This window comes from Hemitrygon akajei, chromosome 31, assembly GCF_048418815.1.
Source record: "Hemitrygon akajei chromosome 31, sHemAka1.3, whole genome shotgun sequence".
Taxonomy (NCBI): Eukaryota; Metazoa; Chordata; class Chondrichthyes; order Myliobatiformes; family Dasyatidae; genus Hemitrygon; species Hemitrygon akajei.
Window position 1 is genome coordinate 20,120,820 of NC_133154.1, and position 18,360 is coordinate 20,139,179.

General features: G+C 45.4%; 1 protein-coding gene across 3 annotated transcripts in view; it reads right to left on the reverse strand.

Annotated features, from left to right (window-relative positions):
• LOC140719457 (ICOS ligand-like) overlaps nt 1-18,360 on the reverse strand; it is a 51,486-nt gene that overhangs the window by 17,388 nt on the left and 15,738 nt on the right. For 2 of the 3 annotated variants that reach the window (XM_073034136.1, XM_073034135.1), the window contains 2 exons: nt 15,366-15,427; nt 8,631-8,975 (listed from right to left, as the gene is read on the reverse strand). In XM_073034136.1, the coding sequence (XP_072890237.1) occupies nt 8,631-8,975; nt 15,366-15,427 (407 nt within the window). The remainder of the gene's footprint in view (nt 1-8,630; nt 8,976-15,365; nt 15,428-18,360) is intronic. The other variant, XM_073034137.1, reaches the window with a different exon arrangement.

Genomic DNA, 18,360 nt, shown 5'->3' on the forward strand with positions numbered 1-18,360 from the left:
GGACGTGGAAGCTTTAGAGAGGGTACGGAGATGACTTTCCTGGATTAGGGAGCACGTTCATAGTTCAAAGTAAATTCGTTATCAACGTTCATACACGTCACCACACATTTTCTTGTGGGCATTCACAGTAAGTACAAAGAAACACGATAGAATCAACTTAAAACCACACACAACAAAGATGGACAAACAACCGATATACAGAAGACAACAAACTGTGCAAATACAAAAAGAGAAAAAAAAAGCAATAAATATCGAAATTTGAATTGTAGAGTCCTTGAAAGTGAGTCCATAGGTTGTGGAAACAGTTCAGTGATGGGGCAAGTGAAGTTGAGTGAAGTTATAGCCTCTGGTTCAAGAGTTCAAAGTTCAAAGTAAAATAGACTATCAGAGTACATACATGTCACCATATACAACCCTGAGATTCTTTTTCCTGTGGGCATACTCAGCAAATCTATAGAACAGTAGCTGTAAACAGGATCAATGCACAATGAACTGTGCAAATGCAAATATAAATAAATTACAATAAATAACAAGTATGAAGTAACAAGATAAAGAGTCATTAAAGTGAGACCATTGGCTGTGGGAACACCAGAAATAGAATGAGTGTAGTTATCCCCTTCTGTTCAAGAGCCTGCTGGTTGAGGGGTAGTAACTGTTCTTGAACCTGGCGGTGTGAATCCTGAGGTACCTGTAACTTGTACCTGATGGCAGGAGTGAGAAAAGAGCGTGGCCTGGGTGTGAGGATCCTTGATGGTGGATGCTGCTTTTCTACGGCAACATTTCATGTAGATGTGCTCCGTGGTTGGGAGGGCTTTACCCATGATGTACTGGGCCAAATCTACTACTTTTTGCAGGGTTTTCTGCTCAAAGGCATTGGTGCTCCCATACCAGGCTGTAATGCAGACGGTCAGCACTCTTCCCACCTCACAGCTATAGAAGTTCGCAAGGCTTTTGATGACATACCGGATCGCCACAGACTCCTGAGGAAGTAGAAGCACTGTTGTGCTTTCTTTGAAATTTAATTTATATGACGGGTCCAGGATAGGTCCTCTGAGATAGTGACACCCAGGAATTTAAAGTAACTGACCCTCTCCATCTCTGATCCTTCGATGGATACTGGCTCATGGACCCCTGGTTTCCCTCCCGTGAAGTCTACAGTCAGTCCCTTGGTCTTGCTGACATTGAGTGAGAGGTTGATATTATTACACCCCTCTGCCAAGTTTTCAGTCTCTCCTGTTTGCTGATTCATCGCCATCTTTAATTCAGCCCACAACAGTGGTGTCATCAGCAAACTTATATACGGTGTTGGCGCTGTACTTGGCCACACTGTCATAGGTGTAAAGCAAGTAGAGCAGGGGGAGACACACAAAATGCTGGAGGAACTCAGCAGCTATGGAAAAGAGTACAGTCGACATTTCGGGCGGAGAACCTCCAGCAGGGCTAGGAGCAGGGGGCTAAGCACACAGCCCTGTGGCGCTCCTGTGCTGATGGAGATTGTGGTGGAGATGTTTTCGCCAATCCAAACTGACTGGGATCTGCCAGTGAGGAAATTCAGGATCCAACTGCAAAGTAGGTATTCAGGCTCAAGTCTTTACAGATTAGTTTTGAGGGGACGAAGATATTAACTACTGAGCCTGATAGTTGAGGGGTAATAATTGTTCCTGAACCTGGTAGTGTAGAACCTGAGGCTCCTGTACCTCTTTCCTAGTAGCAGCAGCGAGAACAGAGCATGGCCTGGATGGCAGTGGTCCTTGATGATAGATGCTACTTTCCTAAGACAATGCTCCTTGTAGATGTACTCAATGGTGGGGAAGCTTTTAGCATGATAGACTGGGCTGTGTCCACTATTTTTTGTAGGCTTTTCCGTTCAAGGAATTGGTGTTTCCTTAGCAGGCTGTGATGCAGCCAGACAGTATACTCTCCGTTGCGCATCTATAGAAGTTTGTCAAAGTTTCAGATGACAAGCTGAGTCTTGGCAAACTTCCAAGAAAGTTAAGGCCCTGCCGTGCATTCTTTGTAATGGACCTGTCTTATGAGGAGCATGTCTTATGAGAGTAGGTTGAGGGGAGCTAAGGCTTTTCTCCATGGAGTGAAGGAGGATGAGGGGTGTATTAGATGAGAAGAAGCATAGGTCAAGTGGATAGTCAGAGACTTTTTTCCAGGGCAGAAGTGCTTGATACGAGGGGGTCATTTTTAAATGATTGGAGGGAAGTATAGGGGGATGTCAGTGCTGGCTGTGTGCAATGTGCAGCCAAGGGTGGTGGTACAGGCAGATACATTAGGAATCTTTAACTCTTAGATAGACACACGGATGACAGAAAAATGGAGGGCTATGTAGGAGGGAAGGATTAGATTTATCTTAGAGTAGATTGAAAGATCAGCATAACATTGGGCCTGCACTGCGCCATGCTGTAATGTTCTGTGTTGTATGTGAGAATCCAGCTCTACTTGCAGTACACTGAACTTTTCACCCTAATAGTACTACAAGAACCAGCACAGTGCTGTCAATGTTGACCAGGGCTCAGGCTTCAGATTTCCCAGTTCAACATTCACTTGGCACCGTCCACATTAACTTGAAACTGTGCTGATTCTAAATGATAATGTATCTGCCAGAGAGATGGAGCCAACAGAATGAGTTAGTAGTTTTCTCATGACAAAGGAGACTCTCTGGAGTAGAGTTACAGGGAAGGGAGCAGAATCAAGTTTAATGTCACATTTGTTAGCTTTGCAGCAGCAGTTCAATGCAATACATGATAAAAAATATAGAGAGGAAAAAAAAACTGAATTACATTAAGTGTATATATGCCTATTAAATAGTTAACTTAAAATAAGAAGTGCAAAAAACAAAAATGGAAAAAAGTAGTGATATAGTGTTCTTGGGTTCAATGTCCATTTGGAAATCGGATGGCAGGGGGAAGAAGCTGTTCCTCAGTCATTGAGTGGGTGCCTTCAGGCTTCTGTACCTCCTTCCTGATGGTAGCAAGGAGAACAAGGCATGTCCTGGGTGGTGGGGGTCCTTAGTGATGGATGCCACCTTCCTAAGGCACCACTCCTTGAAGATGCTGGATACTACAGAGCCTCAGACCCATGATGGACCTGACTAGTTTTGCAAGTTTCTGCAACTTACTTCGACCTTGTACAGCAGCCCCGTCCCCCACACCGGACGGGGATGCCGCCATTCAGAATGCTCTCCCCAGTGCATCGAGTGTTTTAGGTGACAAACCAAATCTCCTCCAACTCCTAATGAAATATAGCCGCTGCCTTGCCTTCTTTATAGCTGCACCAATATGTTGCGTCCAGGTTAGAGATATTGACATCCAGGAACTTGAAATTGCACACTCTCTCCACCTCTGATCCCTTGACGAGGATTGGTTCGCGTTCCCTCATCTTACCCTTCCGGAAGTCCACAATCAGCTCTTTGGTCTTGTTGACGTTGAGTGCAAGGTTGTTGCTGGGATACCACTCAGCTAGCTGGTATATCTCACTCCTGTGCGCCCCTTCATCGCCATCTGAACAGTGGTAAAAGCAAGATGAGAGGAAGCCACATTATCCCACAGAGAACGTGCACCAAGTCACTGGGTCGTACTTCACACTCGGTGCAAGAGAGGCCCGGGTGCAAACAACCCAATGAAGCGAATTGGCAGAAACTGTCACAACAGACATTAGAAGAGGATGGCGTCAATAGAAAGTCCCCAGAGAGAGGCATGCGGCCAATGACACGTAGGCAACTTCAAGGGGGGAGAGGGCAGAGCTAGGTGTGAGATGTGATCTGGTGGCTAACCGTTATGCTTTTGATTCACCAGGCTGCGGTTTCCATTAAAGCAGAGTTTGGCCACAAGCACCAGCAAGGTGCTGACTGAGCAACGTCTGTCAGCCGAGATCTTACACGAGGTGGATCAGGGGCGATCCCACAGCACAACCTTAACTCAGATTGAAGGAGTTCCCCTCAAGTCCTGGCCAGTACTGCTAGAAGTAATCCATCACACTGCTTGTCTGGGGAACTTTGACACATGTGAGTTGTCTGAGCTCAAGGACAGATACTACCCCTGCTATTATAAAACTATCGGATGATTCCCTGGTACAATAAGACGGTCTCTTGACATCACGATCTATCTCGTTATGATTTGATTTATTTTATTTCGCGACACAGTACAGACCATTCCCTTCCGGCCCTTCAAACCACACCAGCCCAGCAACCCCGATTAAGCCTAGCCCAATCACGGGACAATTTACAACGACCAATTCACCTGCCCGGTATGTTTTTGGACTGTGGGAGGAAACTGGAGCACCGGGGTGGGGAAGAGCATACAGAGACTCCTTACAGAACGGCACCGGATTGAACTCCAAGCCCTGGAACGCGCCAAGCTGCTAACCTCTACGCTTCTGTGCTGCCCTTTCCTTGCAGTTTATTGCTTACACTTTACTCTGAATTCCGGTATTGGTTTACCTTGTTCTACCTCAATGCACTGCGTCAGGATCGGTATGAACAGTATGCAGGACAAGTTTTCACTGCAGCTCAGTACATGGGAAATAATAAACCAACTCCAAAGACAGCAGTGGCTGAACCTCAGCACGAGTTCTGTGCGAGGATGGCCAACTGCTTGTTCACTAACGGTGAGAGGCAGATGTACAGTGGGGACACTTCATGGCCCCGGCATTCAGAAACCGACCTAACCGTTAATGACCACACGCATTGTCGGGGTGGTGCAGTGGGAAGAGAGGAGAGGAGAGAGACGAGAGAGAGGGGTAGCAGAGAGAGCAAATGGGGAGAGAAAGGGAGAATCGGGATGGGTAAAGTCAAGGCACGAGAGGGAGCAAGGAGCCAGAGGGGGAGTGTGGAAGTGGGGGAGAGGGGCACCGGGACAGGGGCTGAGGGAGACACAGAAGGTGGTATAGGGAGGGATATGTGTCTGGTCTTTGGTTTAGACTGTCCTCAAGTTTACCGCATTCGCAATGCTACTTTTAAATAAGCTCTCTGGCTGTCACCCAAGAGCCTATAGAATGCTGTTATTCAAAAACTGTTGAGTCAGTCAGAGAGCACACTTGAAAGAGTATGCCAATTACTGAACCAAACAGGTTCCATACTGAAGCTCACAATGAATTCCAACAGGAGTGACCAACTTAACAAGTCTTTTCAAGTGCATGTACAATTAGCTACCTTCAATAATCACAGAGCAGGAGGGGGCGGGGGGGTCTCAATTTCGTATTCTGCGCCTAAAGCGTACTCCTTTTGTAACCTGGAATTATAGAGTCATTAAAGCACTACAGCACAGAAACAGGCCACCCAGATTTACACTACTGTATTGAATCCAACTCCTGCTTCAAATTATTGAAATAGAAAAAAAATTAGTATCCTACTGTTTTGAAACTGGAAGGCAATTCAGAATTAATTCTGTAATGTAGTGAAAAGTTGAAACAGAAACCAGTCAGAGGAGTGGTGTGTATGAAATCGAAGAAAGGGTAGTTCCAATTTGAGCTCCTTATGTGCGTTGTTCATTTTAAAACTCAGTCAGACATATTAAGGCCATGGGAGGGGTGTCTTGGTTAGTCACCAAACATCATGTTTATCAGATCATCAGTGCACTGACCTCTGGAATGCGAATACATTCCCCCTTAGTTCAAAGTGCAGGGGATTAAAGAAGGGAAAGCGTCACAGCATGAGTTGAGATGTTAAACTTGTAATCTCTTGACCTTAAGTAAAGATTAAGGAATCCTAGCCTTTATTAAATCTGTTTCATTGGAACTTGATTGCATCTGGCCAGATGTAATTCTTTTACTGATTCACTGTAAAAACTGACCAGCAGGAAAGGACTCTCATCCTACGACAGTATCTGGCAGATTCGCCAGGGAAATGCTGGGAGGAAGTCGAAGACTTTTCTCCCCATAGCCAAGCTTACTTGACAATCTACTTCTTTAAACTTTCATTCCACGGGCAACTTGGAATAGGGAGATAAATGCCAGCCTCCCAACAAGGCCAACATCCAGTGAAGGAATATTGAAAGAATCGTTGCTTATTTGTACGTCAATAAGGCGACAGCTCGAGTCTCAAAGTGGACGAGACCAAAGAGATGATTGTGGACTCCAGGAGGGTACAGGCTGACCACTCCTCCCTGTACATCCCGCACAGCTCCTCTCTGAGAGTGCACACAACGCACGATCTCACCTGGACCCTCAACACCACCTCTTTGGTCAAAAAAGCACAGCAGCATTTCCACATCCTGAGGAGATTGAGACAAGAACCCCCTCACCAACTATCAGGCAGGAGACACCATAACATTAGGACAAGAACTGTTAGGATGGGAAAAAGCTTCTTCCCCCAGGCCCTAAGACTACTGCATTCACTGCTACCAAGCGGGTCTCTTCACCAGTGAGGTGCCAGTAGAGTAATGCTGCTCAATTTTTAAACTTGAATTGCACATGCACCTTATTATTTGTGGTAATATTACTTCATGTGTAACGTGTGTGTGAGTGATATGTACTGTCTTGCGCACCCTGGTCCGGAGGCACGTTGACTCATTTGGCAGTAGATATGTGTACGGTTGAACGACGGTAAACTTGAACTTGATAGACTAGTTACTTCACAAGCTTACTAATATACTAGCATGCTGTAGTCTCTACGTACTATTAAACCTTGCCCCAACAACCATGTAATTTCCTGAGGGACGATTTACTTTAGTCCTATTTAAGTGAATAAATAACACTACCTATAACATCTTTTCTGCAGCAAATCACCACAGACAGTGAGGAGGAAGGAAGAAGGGAGGCTGGTTCGGTGGGGGGGGGGGGGGGGGTGAGCTGTGCTGGGGAATTGCGAAGCACAATGTGTTTGAGCCGGGGTCGCAGACGGAGTTGGTATCACTGTCGCTGTTAAGAGTGAGTGATTTGGAGAGCTGTCGATGCGGAAGGGGTTTGATGCCCGTCCACCTGACCCGGGTGCGAGGCTGGATCGCCCCGAGCGCCGAGCGATTCGGGCCTAGCAGCCTGGGTGTGTCGCTACAGGCCCTAGAGCGAGGCACTACTCAGTGCTTGGACAATTTAAACGTCAGCACAGGTGGACTGGAAGCCCGGGGGTTGGGCTGATTTCGCGTGGCCTCCCAAGAGTGTTCATTCCCTTTTCCATGGCGTCAAGGCTGTGAACTGATCTGGCTGTTGTGCATTTTTGCCCCACTGGTGTGATGTATTGGGACCGAGGCTGGGGCCTACTCCGGCTGCTCCTGGTGGCTCAGTCTGGTTCAGAATGCCGTTGGCTTGCTTCTATAGTTTGCATCATCTGTGTTTCTTTTTCTCCCGCTCTCTCTTCCTCTGCACAGTGGTTTTCTGGTCTTTTTTTTAAATTTGGTTATTTGGGTTTCTTGGTGGCTGCCCGCAAGCAGACAAATTTCAAGGTGTATAATTTATACTTTCTTTGATAATAAATGTGCTTTGAACCTTTGAAGGAATATGAAGGGAAGTTCCTAACACTGGAAGATGAATTAGCAAATTCCAGGAGATCACGAAGTCTAGTAGGTACATAGAGAGAAAAGAATTAGTGTGATATGGTCCAAACAGAGGCAGTGAGATTCAGTTACTTGGTCAAAATGGATGAGTCAGACTGAATGAACTGTTCCTGTGCTGCATGTTTCTATGAATCTACAATGGCTTTCATAGCCACAATAAATCAAGCTGACATCCGCTTACATTATCTCATCCTAGTAACATAACAAACTATCAGTCTGAAATTCCTGACTCCATAAATATCTGAAAACCAAGCTTTGTGAAGACGATGACTCATCAAGAAAGAGTTAATAAACACACCACACAGGCACAACAATCTTTTGAGGGAAAAAAGCACATCACTTTCATTATATTTACTTACATGTAAAAGTAGAGAAATTGAACATGTAGAAACATAGAATCCGGTGAACAGGCCAAAGTACAATCAGCCTCCAAACTGGGTGGGGTGAGAAAGTTAATCCATGTTGGCTGTGGCTTAAACACTAGAACCAAAAAAGGCAGTGGACCTTTTACAAACTAAGTGAGGACATTGATTGAGTCTGAGGATTGAGGAATAACATAGGAGAGGTACTTGCACAGGCTTTGCACTGATTTGGAAGGCTACCAGCAGAACATACCACTGTGCCTGGGGTACTTTCAGAGGACAAAGGCATTCAGCCATTCTTGCCCATGGTTAAGTATGCAATTTTGTGCTTAATAAATTCTTGATCTTTTATACGAACCACTGGTCGCTGCTCAGTTTTTTTTCTTGTCCAAGAACCGTCCCGGTCTGCAACTGGGATCTAACCATAATCACCTACCGCTGGGTCCAAACAAACTTGCACTGGAGACCCTCCCTATACACTGCGCCATTAGAAGGGCAACCGACAACTACAACGTAGGAAGTGACGCGCCCATTTCAAACACAAGTTCTGCTGAAATTGTCTCGACCCAAAGCATCCATTATCCATTTCACTACAGAGATGCTGCCTGGCACATCGAGTTCCCCCAGCTCCTTTGTGTGTCGACCCCATTTCTCAAGCAAGCTCCGTTTTCCATAGTATATGGCAAACCCTTTCAATTCGGCTTTCCCTTCCAATTTGTCACTACCCTTGCTCTGATCGAGAGAAGTTTAAAAACAAGAAGCAAATCTTTACCTGCCATTTGCAATGTAACTGTAACTTTTAGTACCACGTCGTAATTCAAAGACGGCGTTTTCAACTGAATGAGGCAGACGTAGTTGGCTTCATCACTCACTTGGAGGTCAGTCAGAAGGAGGGAGAAGTTACCTTGTTTAAATTCTGTGGAAAATAGCTTTGCTCTGTGGCTGTAGTTCTGGTCGGGATGCTCCTGACCTGAGTAAAAGGCATAAATGCACTTGGACTTCACTTGCCAGTAAACACGTATCTCATTACTGACTTTTATTCCCAATTTAGAGTCCAAGCAAGGCAGAAGAGAACTTTCTCCGACAATTCCTGTCACCGTATGGGTAGACAACGATTCTGGGAGAAAATAACAAAAAATATGTGTAAGTGTGGTTTGCTGATCAGATGTCTGAAGTATGTTAACCATTAAGGGTAAGGGACTTCAGGAGAAGGAAGTTCAAAATAAATTTTATAATCAGAGTACGTACTGTACATACCACATATACATCCTGAGATTTTTTTTCCAGTGGGAATACTCAATAAAGCTATAGAACAGTAACTCTAAATGGAATCAATGGGCATCGGAAAGAAAGCAAACTGTGTAAATGCAAATGTAAATAAATTGCAATAAATAGAGCATGAAATAACAAGATAAAGAGTCCTTAAAGTGAGATCATTGGTTGTGGGATCATCTCAATGGACGGGCAAGTGAGTATAGTTACCCTCTTTTGTTCGAGAGCCTGATGGTTGAGGGGTAGTAACTGTTCCTGAACCTGGTGGTGCGAGTCCTGAGGTTCTTGTACCTTCTACCTGGTGACAGCAGTGAGGAAAGAGCATGGCTAGGGTGGTAAAGATCTTTAATGGTGGATCCTACTATCCTACAACAGCGTTTCGTGTAGATGTGCTGAAAGGTTAGGAGATGTACTAGGATGAATCCGCTACCTTTAGGGTGTTCTGTTCAAAGGCACATCGTCGCATGCAGCCTGTTACAGCCGCTCCGACTAGTTTTCTTACTTTTCTAACTTACGTTATTTGTTGTATTTTTTTTTCTTTCGCGGTAACACACCCTGAGCCAATAGGCTGGTCCTGGACTTGTTTCCACTTGGGTAACTTATTGTTATTTAATTATTTATGGGTTTATATTGCTATGTTTCTACACTATTCTTGGTTGGTGCGGCTGTAACGAAACCCAATTTCCCTCGGGATGTCTGTCTGTCTGTCTGGTGTTCCCATACCAGGCTGTGATGCAGCCGGTCAATACACTCTCCACAACTCATACGTCAAAGCTTGTCAGGAACAGATAGAGTCACGCTTGGTGAAGTCTGGAACCACACCAGATGCAAACGGAGGGACTATCTGACGGCTGAGAAACTAAGTCTCTGGAACAGATGAAGTGCCTGCTGAATGACTATAAAATGGGAGTGAACGTGATAACAATTTGTCTCCCTCCATAATGGGGTATCATCTTTAAGAAAGATGATGTTCCTTTGGTCAGAATTACATGGAGGTCATCCTGCTACCTGACACTGGGCATGTCATTGCAAAGCCCCCCCCCCCCAATTCACCTCAAAGAATTCCTTCCAGATTCATAATGTTGATCCCTTCTATCAAGAGCTTCAATGGACACGATCTCTATCATGCAACAAATCCAAGAAAAAATTAGGGAAGCAAAGTAACAACTGTGCATGGTTGTTTTTGACCCCAGGTAACCTTCAGAGTTTGATCTGTTGCTTTCCTGGCGTATACAACAAATAAACTCTTCTTGGGCTTCCGGCCGGGTACAGGTATTGTTTGTAACCAATGTTTCGATGATCCCTGAAGAAGATGGCGGAGTTTGTCATCGAAACATCAGTTATAGTCGATACCTGTACCCAGCTGGAAGCCTGAGAAGAGTTTATCCTTTTGAAATTTGTTATATTCTACATCTGTGTCACTAACTGTGATCTTGCACAACTATTCAAATTTCAGCGAAACTCAGCAAGTCAGGCAGCATCTATAGAGGGAAATAAACATTTGATACTTCAAGCCAAGGTTCCCCTTCATGGATGCTGCCTGACTTGCTGAGCTTCTCCAGCATTTTGTGCATGTTGCTCCAATTCCAGTACCGATTGGGGTCAAGAACGAAACCTCCTCTTGCTGTAATGCTGTATCGCAATCCTTACGACCTTCAGCTGGAGAGGTGCTGACTCACAGAGGGAATGAGAAAATGTTCAACCTTCATCATCCTTACTCCAGAACCAAGATCACCTTAACCCTTCGCAATGAGTTAGAGTGCAAAAACCGTATTTGTGTATTTGCACAGAGGCCAAGATCCAAGCCATTGCTGATGACTCCACTCAGGTATAAGAAGGAATCAGCCTCACACAAAAACCTAAAAGACCCAGATCTTCTACTAACCCTCTCTCCCACACATCACACCAACAATCAGGAGCCTTAACTGCACCCTAAAAATTTGAAGCATTTTCCATTTCTCAGGAGCCTCTTCTAAGCAGACGCCAATGACAAAATTCACTATTTGCCCCTGTTTGCCTGCATAGTCTTCAGCCAGCTGAGGAAAAACCTGATCTACTGGCCAGCAGTGGACACTGCCCTCATACACACTGCAGAGATGCAGATAACATGGAAGAGGAACTTCAAAGCTTTGAAAATGTACCAATGTTGCCACTGCAAGATCCTTAAAAATCCCTTTGCAGAATGCATGAACCAATAAAACAAGCATCCTCTCCCAGGCCAATATGCCCAGAAATGCGGCACACTCGTGCTTAAGGGTTGGCCTCCCCAGGGCCAAGATGAAATCTATCCAAGGATGACTTAGGAAGGAGATATCTGAGAACATGACCGAGGTGTCTACTTCTTCGTTAGCCACAGGAGTTTGGAGGACAGATAATGTTGCTCCTTTACTTAGGAAAGACAACGCGATAAATCAGGTCAATGAGCTTTACATCAGGGTGGAGAAATTGTTGGAGGGAATTCTAAGGAATAGGAATTACGTACATTTGAAAAGGTGGGGGCTACTCAGGGAGAGTCAGCATGGCTTTGTGCATCACTAATGTGGTTATTTTGAGGAGGCAACTCAGAACATTGATGAATGCAGTAGATGTTGCCCATATGGACTTCAGTAAAGCATTTGACAAGCTCCCACATCTTGGCTGGTCCAAAAGATTAAGGTCAAAATGGATTAACTAACTGGATCCAAAATGGGTTTGATGATAGAGGGCAGAGGACAGTTGCGGAAGGATACATTTTTGACTGGAAGGCTGTGACTAGTGGTAAACCACAGAGACAGTGCGGGGACTTTTGTTGTTTGCAATATGCAATAACAACTTGGGTGTGAGCTATGACTGGTAATTTTGTGGATGACAAAACAATTGGTGAAGCTATGGATAGTGAAGGAGATTATCCAAGGCTACAGAAGGATAGAGATCAGATGGAGCAGTGGCAGATGGAAACAAAGACCAACAAGCACGCTATCATACATTCTGAGAAGTCATTATGGGCAGCGTATACACTGTAAGTGGTAAAGGGCTCGGGCACTATAGAATGCTGATGACCTCGGGGTTCAAGTCCAAAGTTTCTGGGAAGTGGCAACACAGGTAGATAGGGTAGTGAAGATCGAGTAGGCTACAAGAGTTGGGACAGGTGATGTTTTGGGTTGAGATCCTTCTTCAGGACTGGGAATCAAGGGGGAAGATGTCAGAATAAAAAGGTTGGGGGGGGGTAAGGAGGATAGCTTAAATGTGATAGGTGAAGCCAGTTGGGTGGAAAAGGTAAAGGGCTGGAGAGGAGAAAGAGAAGGAGGAGGGCACCCAGGGAGGGTGATAAGGCATGGAAGAAGAGGTAAGAGGCCAGACTGGGGAATAGAAGAAGATAGGAGGGAGGGGGAGGGTCACTTTTTTTTACCGGAAGGGGAGATTGATGCTCACGCCATCGGGTTGGAGGCTACCCAGATGGAATATAAGGTGTTGCTCCTCCACCCTGAGGGTGTCCTCATCGTGACACAAGAGGAGGCCATGGACCAACATGTCGGAATGGGAATGGGAATCAGAATTAAAATGTTTGGTAAAAGACCTACTAAACTCTTCTCTTTTCCAAATTCTGGTGAACATCCTGATCTGTGGAACAAATACTAATAAATAGTACATTCTCCCACAGAAAACAGCTTCCAAATGAACTTCGGCCATTGAGCACGGTTCGCAAGAACAAATAGACAGCTGGTTAATAAGATGGGAAGCAGGATATAAGTTGGGATATAAGTTGTTAGTTGAAGTCTGTCCCGAGCCTTATAGGCCGGTGCTTATGCCAGTTTCTGTGGCATGATGCAACTGAGATTATGAGACTCCCCCCCGGATAGGACACCAATCTATCACGAGGTTAACCCCCAGCATTTTGCCGGTACCCATTTTCAGCTGGGTGGACTGGAGCAATGTGTGGTTAAGTGCCTTGCTCAAGGACACAGCACACTGCCTCGCTGAGGCTCGAACTCATGACCTTCAGATCACTGTTCCAACACCTTAACCACTTGGCCATGCGCCACACAACTTGGGATATAGCTGGAAAGGATCTCAGAACTCTAGAAACTTTTTACATGGTTGCCTCCTTCAGGAGGCAGTAACATTTGAACATCGATTTCTCAAACTTCTAGTAATTGCTGCCCTCACTCCTTCACCATTCCCTACTCCCACTTCCCTCTCTCACCTTACCTGCCTACCTGCCCAACACCTCCCTCTGGTGCTCCTCCCCCTTCCCTTTCTTCCATGGTGCTGTACCCCCTCCGGTCAGATTCCCCCTTCTCCAGACCTTTATCTCATTCACCAATCAACTTCCCAGCTCTTTACTTCACCGCCTCCCTCCCCCGCTCTTGGTTTCACCTACCACCTATCACCTAGAACTTCTTCCTCCCCTCCCCCCCCACCTTCTCACTCTGTCTCCTCTTTCTTTCAGTCCTGCTGAAGGGTCTTGGCCCAAAACATCGACTGTTTCCTCTTTCCCATCGATGCTGCCTGGCCTGCTGAGTTCCTCCAGCATTTTGTGCGTGTCGCTTTGGATCTCCAGCATCTTGCAGATTTTCCCATGTTAACGTTTGGATAGTGAAATTTAAAAAAAGTAAAGACCCATAATTGAAGAATTTAGGATAGAAACATAGAAAATAGGTGCAGGAGTAGGCCATTCGGCCCTTTGAGCCTGCACCGCCATTCAGTATGATCATGGCTGATCATCCAACTCAGAACCCTGTACCTGCTTTCTCTCCATACCCCCTGATCCCTTTAGCCACAAGGGCCATATCTAACTTCCTCTTAAATATAGCCAATGAACTGGCCTCAACTGTTTCCTGTGGCAGAGAATTCCACAGATTCACCACTCTCTGTGTGAAGAAGTTTTTCCTCATCTCGGTCCTAAAAGGCTTCCCCTTTATCCTTAAACTGTGACCCCTCGTTCTGGACTTCCCCAACATCGGAAATAATCTTCCTGCATCTAGCCTGTCCAATCCCTTTAGAATTTTATACGTTTCAATAAGATCCCCCCTCAATCTTCTAAATTCCAGTGAGTATAAGCCTAGTCGATCCAGTGTTTCTTCATATGAAAGACCTGCCATCCCAGGAATAAATCTAGTGAACCTTCTCTGTACTCCCTCTATGGCAAGAATGTCTTTCCTCAGATTAGGGGACCAAAACTGCACACAATATTCTAGGTGCGGTCTCACCAAGGCCTTGTACAACTGCAGTAGAACCTCCCTGCTCCTGTACTCAAATCCTTTTGCTATGAATGCCAACATACCATTTGCCTTTTTCACCGCCTGCTGTACCTGCATGCCCACCTTCAATGACTGGTGTACAATGACACCCAGGTCTCATTGCATCTCCCCTTTTCCTAATCGGCCACCGTTCAGATAATAATCTGTTTTCCTGTTCTTGCAACCAAAGTGGATAACCTCACATTTATCCACATTAAATTGCATCTGCCATGAATTTGCCCACCCACCTAACCTATCCAAGTCACCCTGCATCCTCTTAGCATCCTCCTCACAGCTAACACCGCCGCCCAGCTTCGTGTCATCCGCAAACTTGGAGATGCTGCATTTAATTCCCTGGTCTAAATCATTAATATATATTGTAAACAACTGGGGTCCCAGCACTGAGCCTTGCGGTACCCCACTAGTCACTGCCTGCCATTCTGAAAAGATCCCGTTTACTCCCACGCTTTGCTTCCTGTCTGCCAAACAGTCTGATGTCCAAACAGTTTTTCTCTTGAACATCTGCGTTCTCCATGAGTAAGGGTTTATGCAGCAACTCTGAGCCATGCAGAAGGTGAAGTAATATGTTTTGCCTCCTGGAGAACTGAGACATTTTGAATCAAGAAAGTGGCCAAAAACAAAAACTTTTGCTGCCGCAAAATAGTCACAGAATAAATAACTCAGTCCGAAGTGCCTTCGCCAGTTCTTAGGGAGATTTTTGATCTGTCTGCCCTGCTGTAACAACAGCTCAAAGTGTGGACAGATTGGCGTCGTCTTGTGGTGATCAAAACAGAACCTCTCAGTTCCCACATTGTGATCCCTGTTGAGCGAGTACTGACACTCCACAGAAAGGGAGAGATAATTCGGCTGGGATCGAGATCCTGTCCTGGTGCGTGTCCCACACTCTGGTATTGGAACGGGTGTGCAGGAAAGATTGGTGTGTCGTACACGATAGGAGAGTCGTGCATATAGGCAATCTGGTGTACCGTTATGAAGAACTGAAAGTGCGATATTACCTGCTCTGCAACACGAAAGCAATATTCCAGATCCGAACAGGCCAAGCACCAGCTGTGTCACCCTAAGGCAAAGCAAATGAATTGATATTTCAAAGGTTTATCATTTATAAGTCACTGACAACACATCTATGACAAAAATTAAACATTTTCTTCAATGATTCAATGTCGAATCAGTTCTGGGGAGTCGTGGAGTAATGTAGAATTGAAATAGGAACTTCTCATCAGGTTTACGATAACATCAACCACCTATCTACAGGAATTCCATTTCCTCAGTACTTGGGATGTAGCATTCAATGCCGTGCTGATGCAAGTGCTTATAATAAAGTACAGCACAGAACCAGGCCCTTTGGCCCATCTAGTCTATGCCAAACCATTTAAACCGCACCAGGACCAGAGCTTTCCCTACCCCTATCACTCACATACCTATCCAAACCTCTCTTATATGTTGAAGTTGAGCTCGCGTGCGCCACTTGTGGCAGCTCGTTCCACTCTCACGACCCTCCGAGTGAAGCCATTTTCCCTCATGACCCCCTTAAACCTTTCACCTTTCACCCTTAGCCCATGACTTCTAGTTCCAGCCCCATCTGCTCTCCTGCTTGCATTTACCCTATCAATACCACTCATAATTCTGTATACTTCTATCAAATCTCTGCTCATTTTTCTTCTTTATAGGCATCCGTTAGTCTGGAGAGACCATGGATTTGTGCCTTGGAAAGTTTCCAGGGCGCAGGCCTGGTTGTACCGGGCCATGCTGCACCGATGTTGCCCAAGGGAAGGGCAAGGGCTGATACAGCTTGGCAGTGTCGTCGCAGAGCAATGTGTGGTTAAGTGCCTTGCTCAAGGACACAAACACGCCGCCTTAGCTGAGGCTCGAACTAACGACCTTCAGATCACTAGACCAATGCCTTAACCACTTGACCATACAACGCTCCTTGGAGCAGTGCAGTGGTGTTATTCTGTTACTAAAAGTGCTCCTCTGTTCAGCCAAGGTGGCATGCAGAGGGTGAGAAACATTGTCCAGAATTGCCAGGATTTTCCGTAGGGTCCTTTGTTCTACCACAGCCTCCAGCATCTAAACACACCCTCTAGTTCTAGTTTTAGCTCTGTTATGGGTAAAGGTTTCCTGCCATGCACCCTACCGATGCCCCTCATAATTTGTATACCTCTACCAGGACAATCCTCAGCCTTCGCCTCTGCAAGGGAAACAAGACCCAGCCCATCCAATCCCTCATCGTAACTCAAACTTTCCATCGGAATGATTCCATCCTGGTAAATATTCCCTGCAACTTCTCCAGTCCAATTATATCCTTCCCATAGTATACACAGTACCCCATCTGTGGTATAACTAATGTTCTGTAAAATTTAACCACAGCTTCCTCACTGTGCCCCAGATAATGATTGCAAGCAGCACATAAGCCTTCTTCACCCCGCTATCTACCTGCAATGCTCCTTCAGGCATCTTTGAGTTTGTACACCAAGCGCCTCTTTCCTCAGCACCCTGCCGTTGAGGTGATGCACTTTAAGGAGCAAAGAGTAATTAAACCTCCCAATTAAACTCTATCTGCCTTAGCCCTACTGAGCTGCTGATCGATAATTCTCCGGCCTACCACCATGCTCTTTGGTATCAACAACATCACAATTCATGTCCAGATGATTAAATTACACCTTTAAAACAGCCAGGTTTCCAGCACTGATCCCCGTGCGCACCACTGGTCAACGGGCTTCCAATCACTAAACCAAACCTCTACCATCACCAACAAGAAAAAACCTGCAGACGCTGGAAATCTGAGCAACACACACAAAACGCTGCCTGGCCCATTGAGTTCCTCCAGCATTTTGTGCGTGCTCCTCTACCATGACCTTCTGTTTCTAAAGATTCAAAGTACATTTATTATCTAAGTATGTATGCAGTATACAGCCCTGAGATCGTCTTCCCACAGACAGCCACGAAACAAAGAGAACCATGGAATAAATTCAAAGGGAAACATCAAACCTCCCCCAACATGCAAAAATCAAATTGCACAAATGGAATCAAGCACATCAACCTCCACAGAAAAAAACACATCATGTATACTTAAGGCAGAGGCTGATAGGTTCTTGATCAATCAGGGCATGAAGGAGTTTGCGGAGAAGGCAGGAGATTGGGGCTGAGAGGATAATTGGATCAGCCGTGATGAAATGCTGGAACAGACTGGACGGCCTAATTCCGCTCCTAAATCTTATTGCCTTATGGTCAAATGGCAACAAGAACAGCAAGCCCTCCGCGCAAAAAAAATCACGCAACCGGCAACAAGAATCTCAATCTACACACCCTCCCACCCCGCACAAGAAAAGCAAATCACGCAAACGGCAACAAAAACATCAATCCCCATGCAAAAAATTACAAAATTGTGCAAAAGGCAGCAAGAACGTCAACCCCACACCCCTGCCCAAACATTTGCAAGGTCAATCACCAAGTCAATTTTGTACACAATTTGGCAACTTGTGTTGGATCCCATGGGTTCTAACTATTTGAATCTGTCAGTAGTTTGGGACTTTGTCAAACTCTTCCTGAACTCCAAGTATACCAGATCCATTTCACTGCCCTCGCCAATGCATTTCCTCGTTGTAAAAGTTCAATGAAGACTGCCAATCAGGATCTCACCCTAACAAAACAGTGCCCTTTCAAGCATAGATTAATCATTTTCCTCAGATTTTTTCCCTACTGCTCACACCAGCTTTAGCACCATTCACACACTCAATCCTACAGTACAAGTTCTGTTTATATTCAGAAACAGCAATTATATCAAATTTACAAGAAGATGCAATAGCATCAAACATTTGGCAGGAATGCCTTTTCATAAGAAGATGCCCAGAATGGACAGACAGGGGGGCAAAGTGGTCTAAGGCACCAGAAGCAAGGGATGAAATTCCCTTTGTAGAAACAGGAGATATTGGTTCGAATTCCACTCCTGACGTCTACTCGTCTTAATACATTTGCAGTTTGGAGAATGGC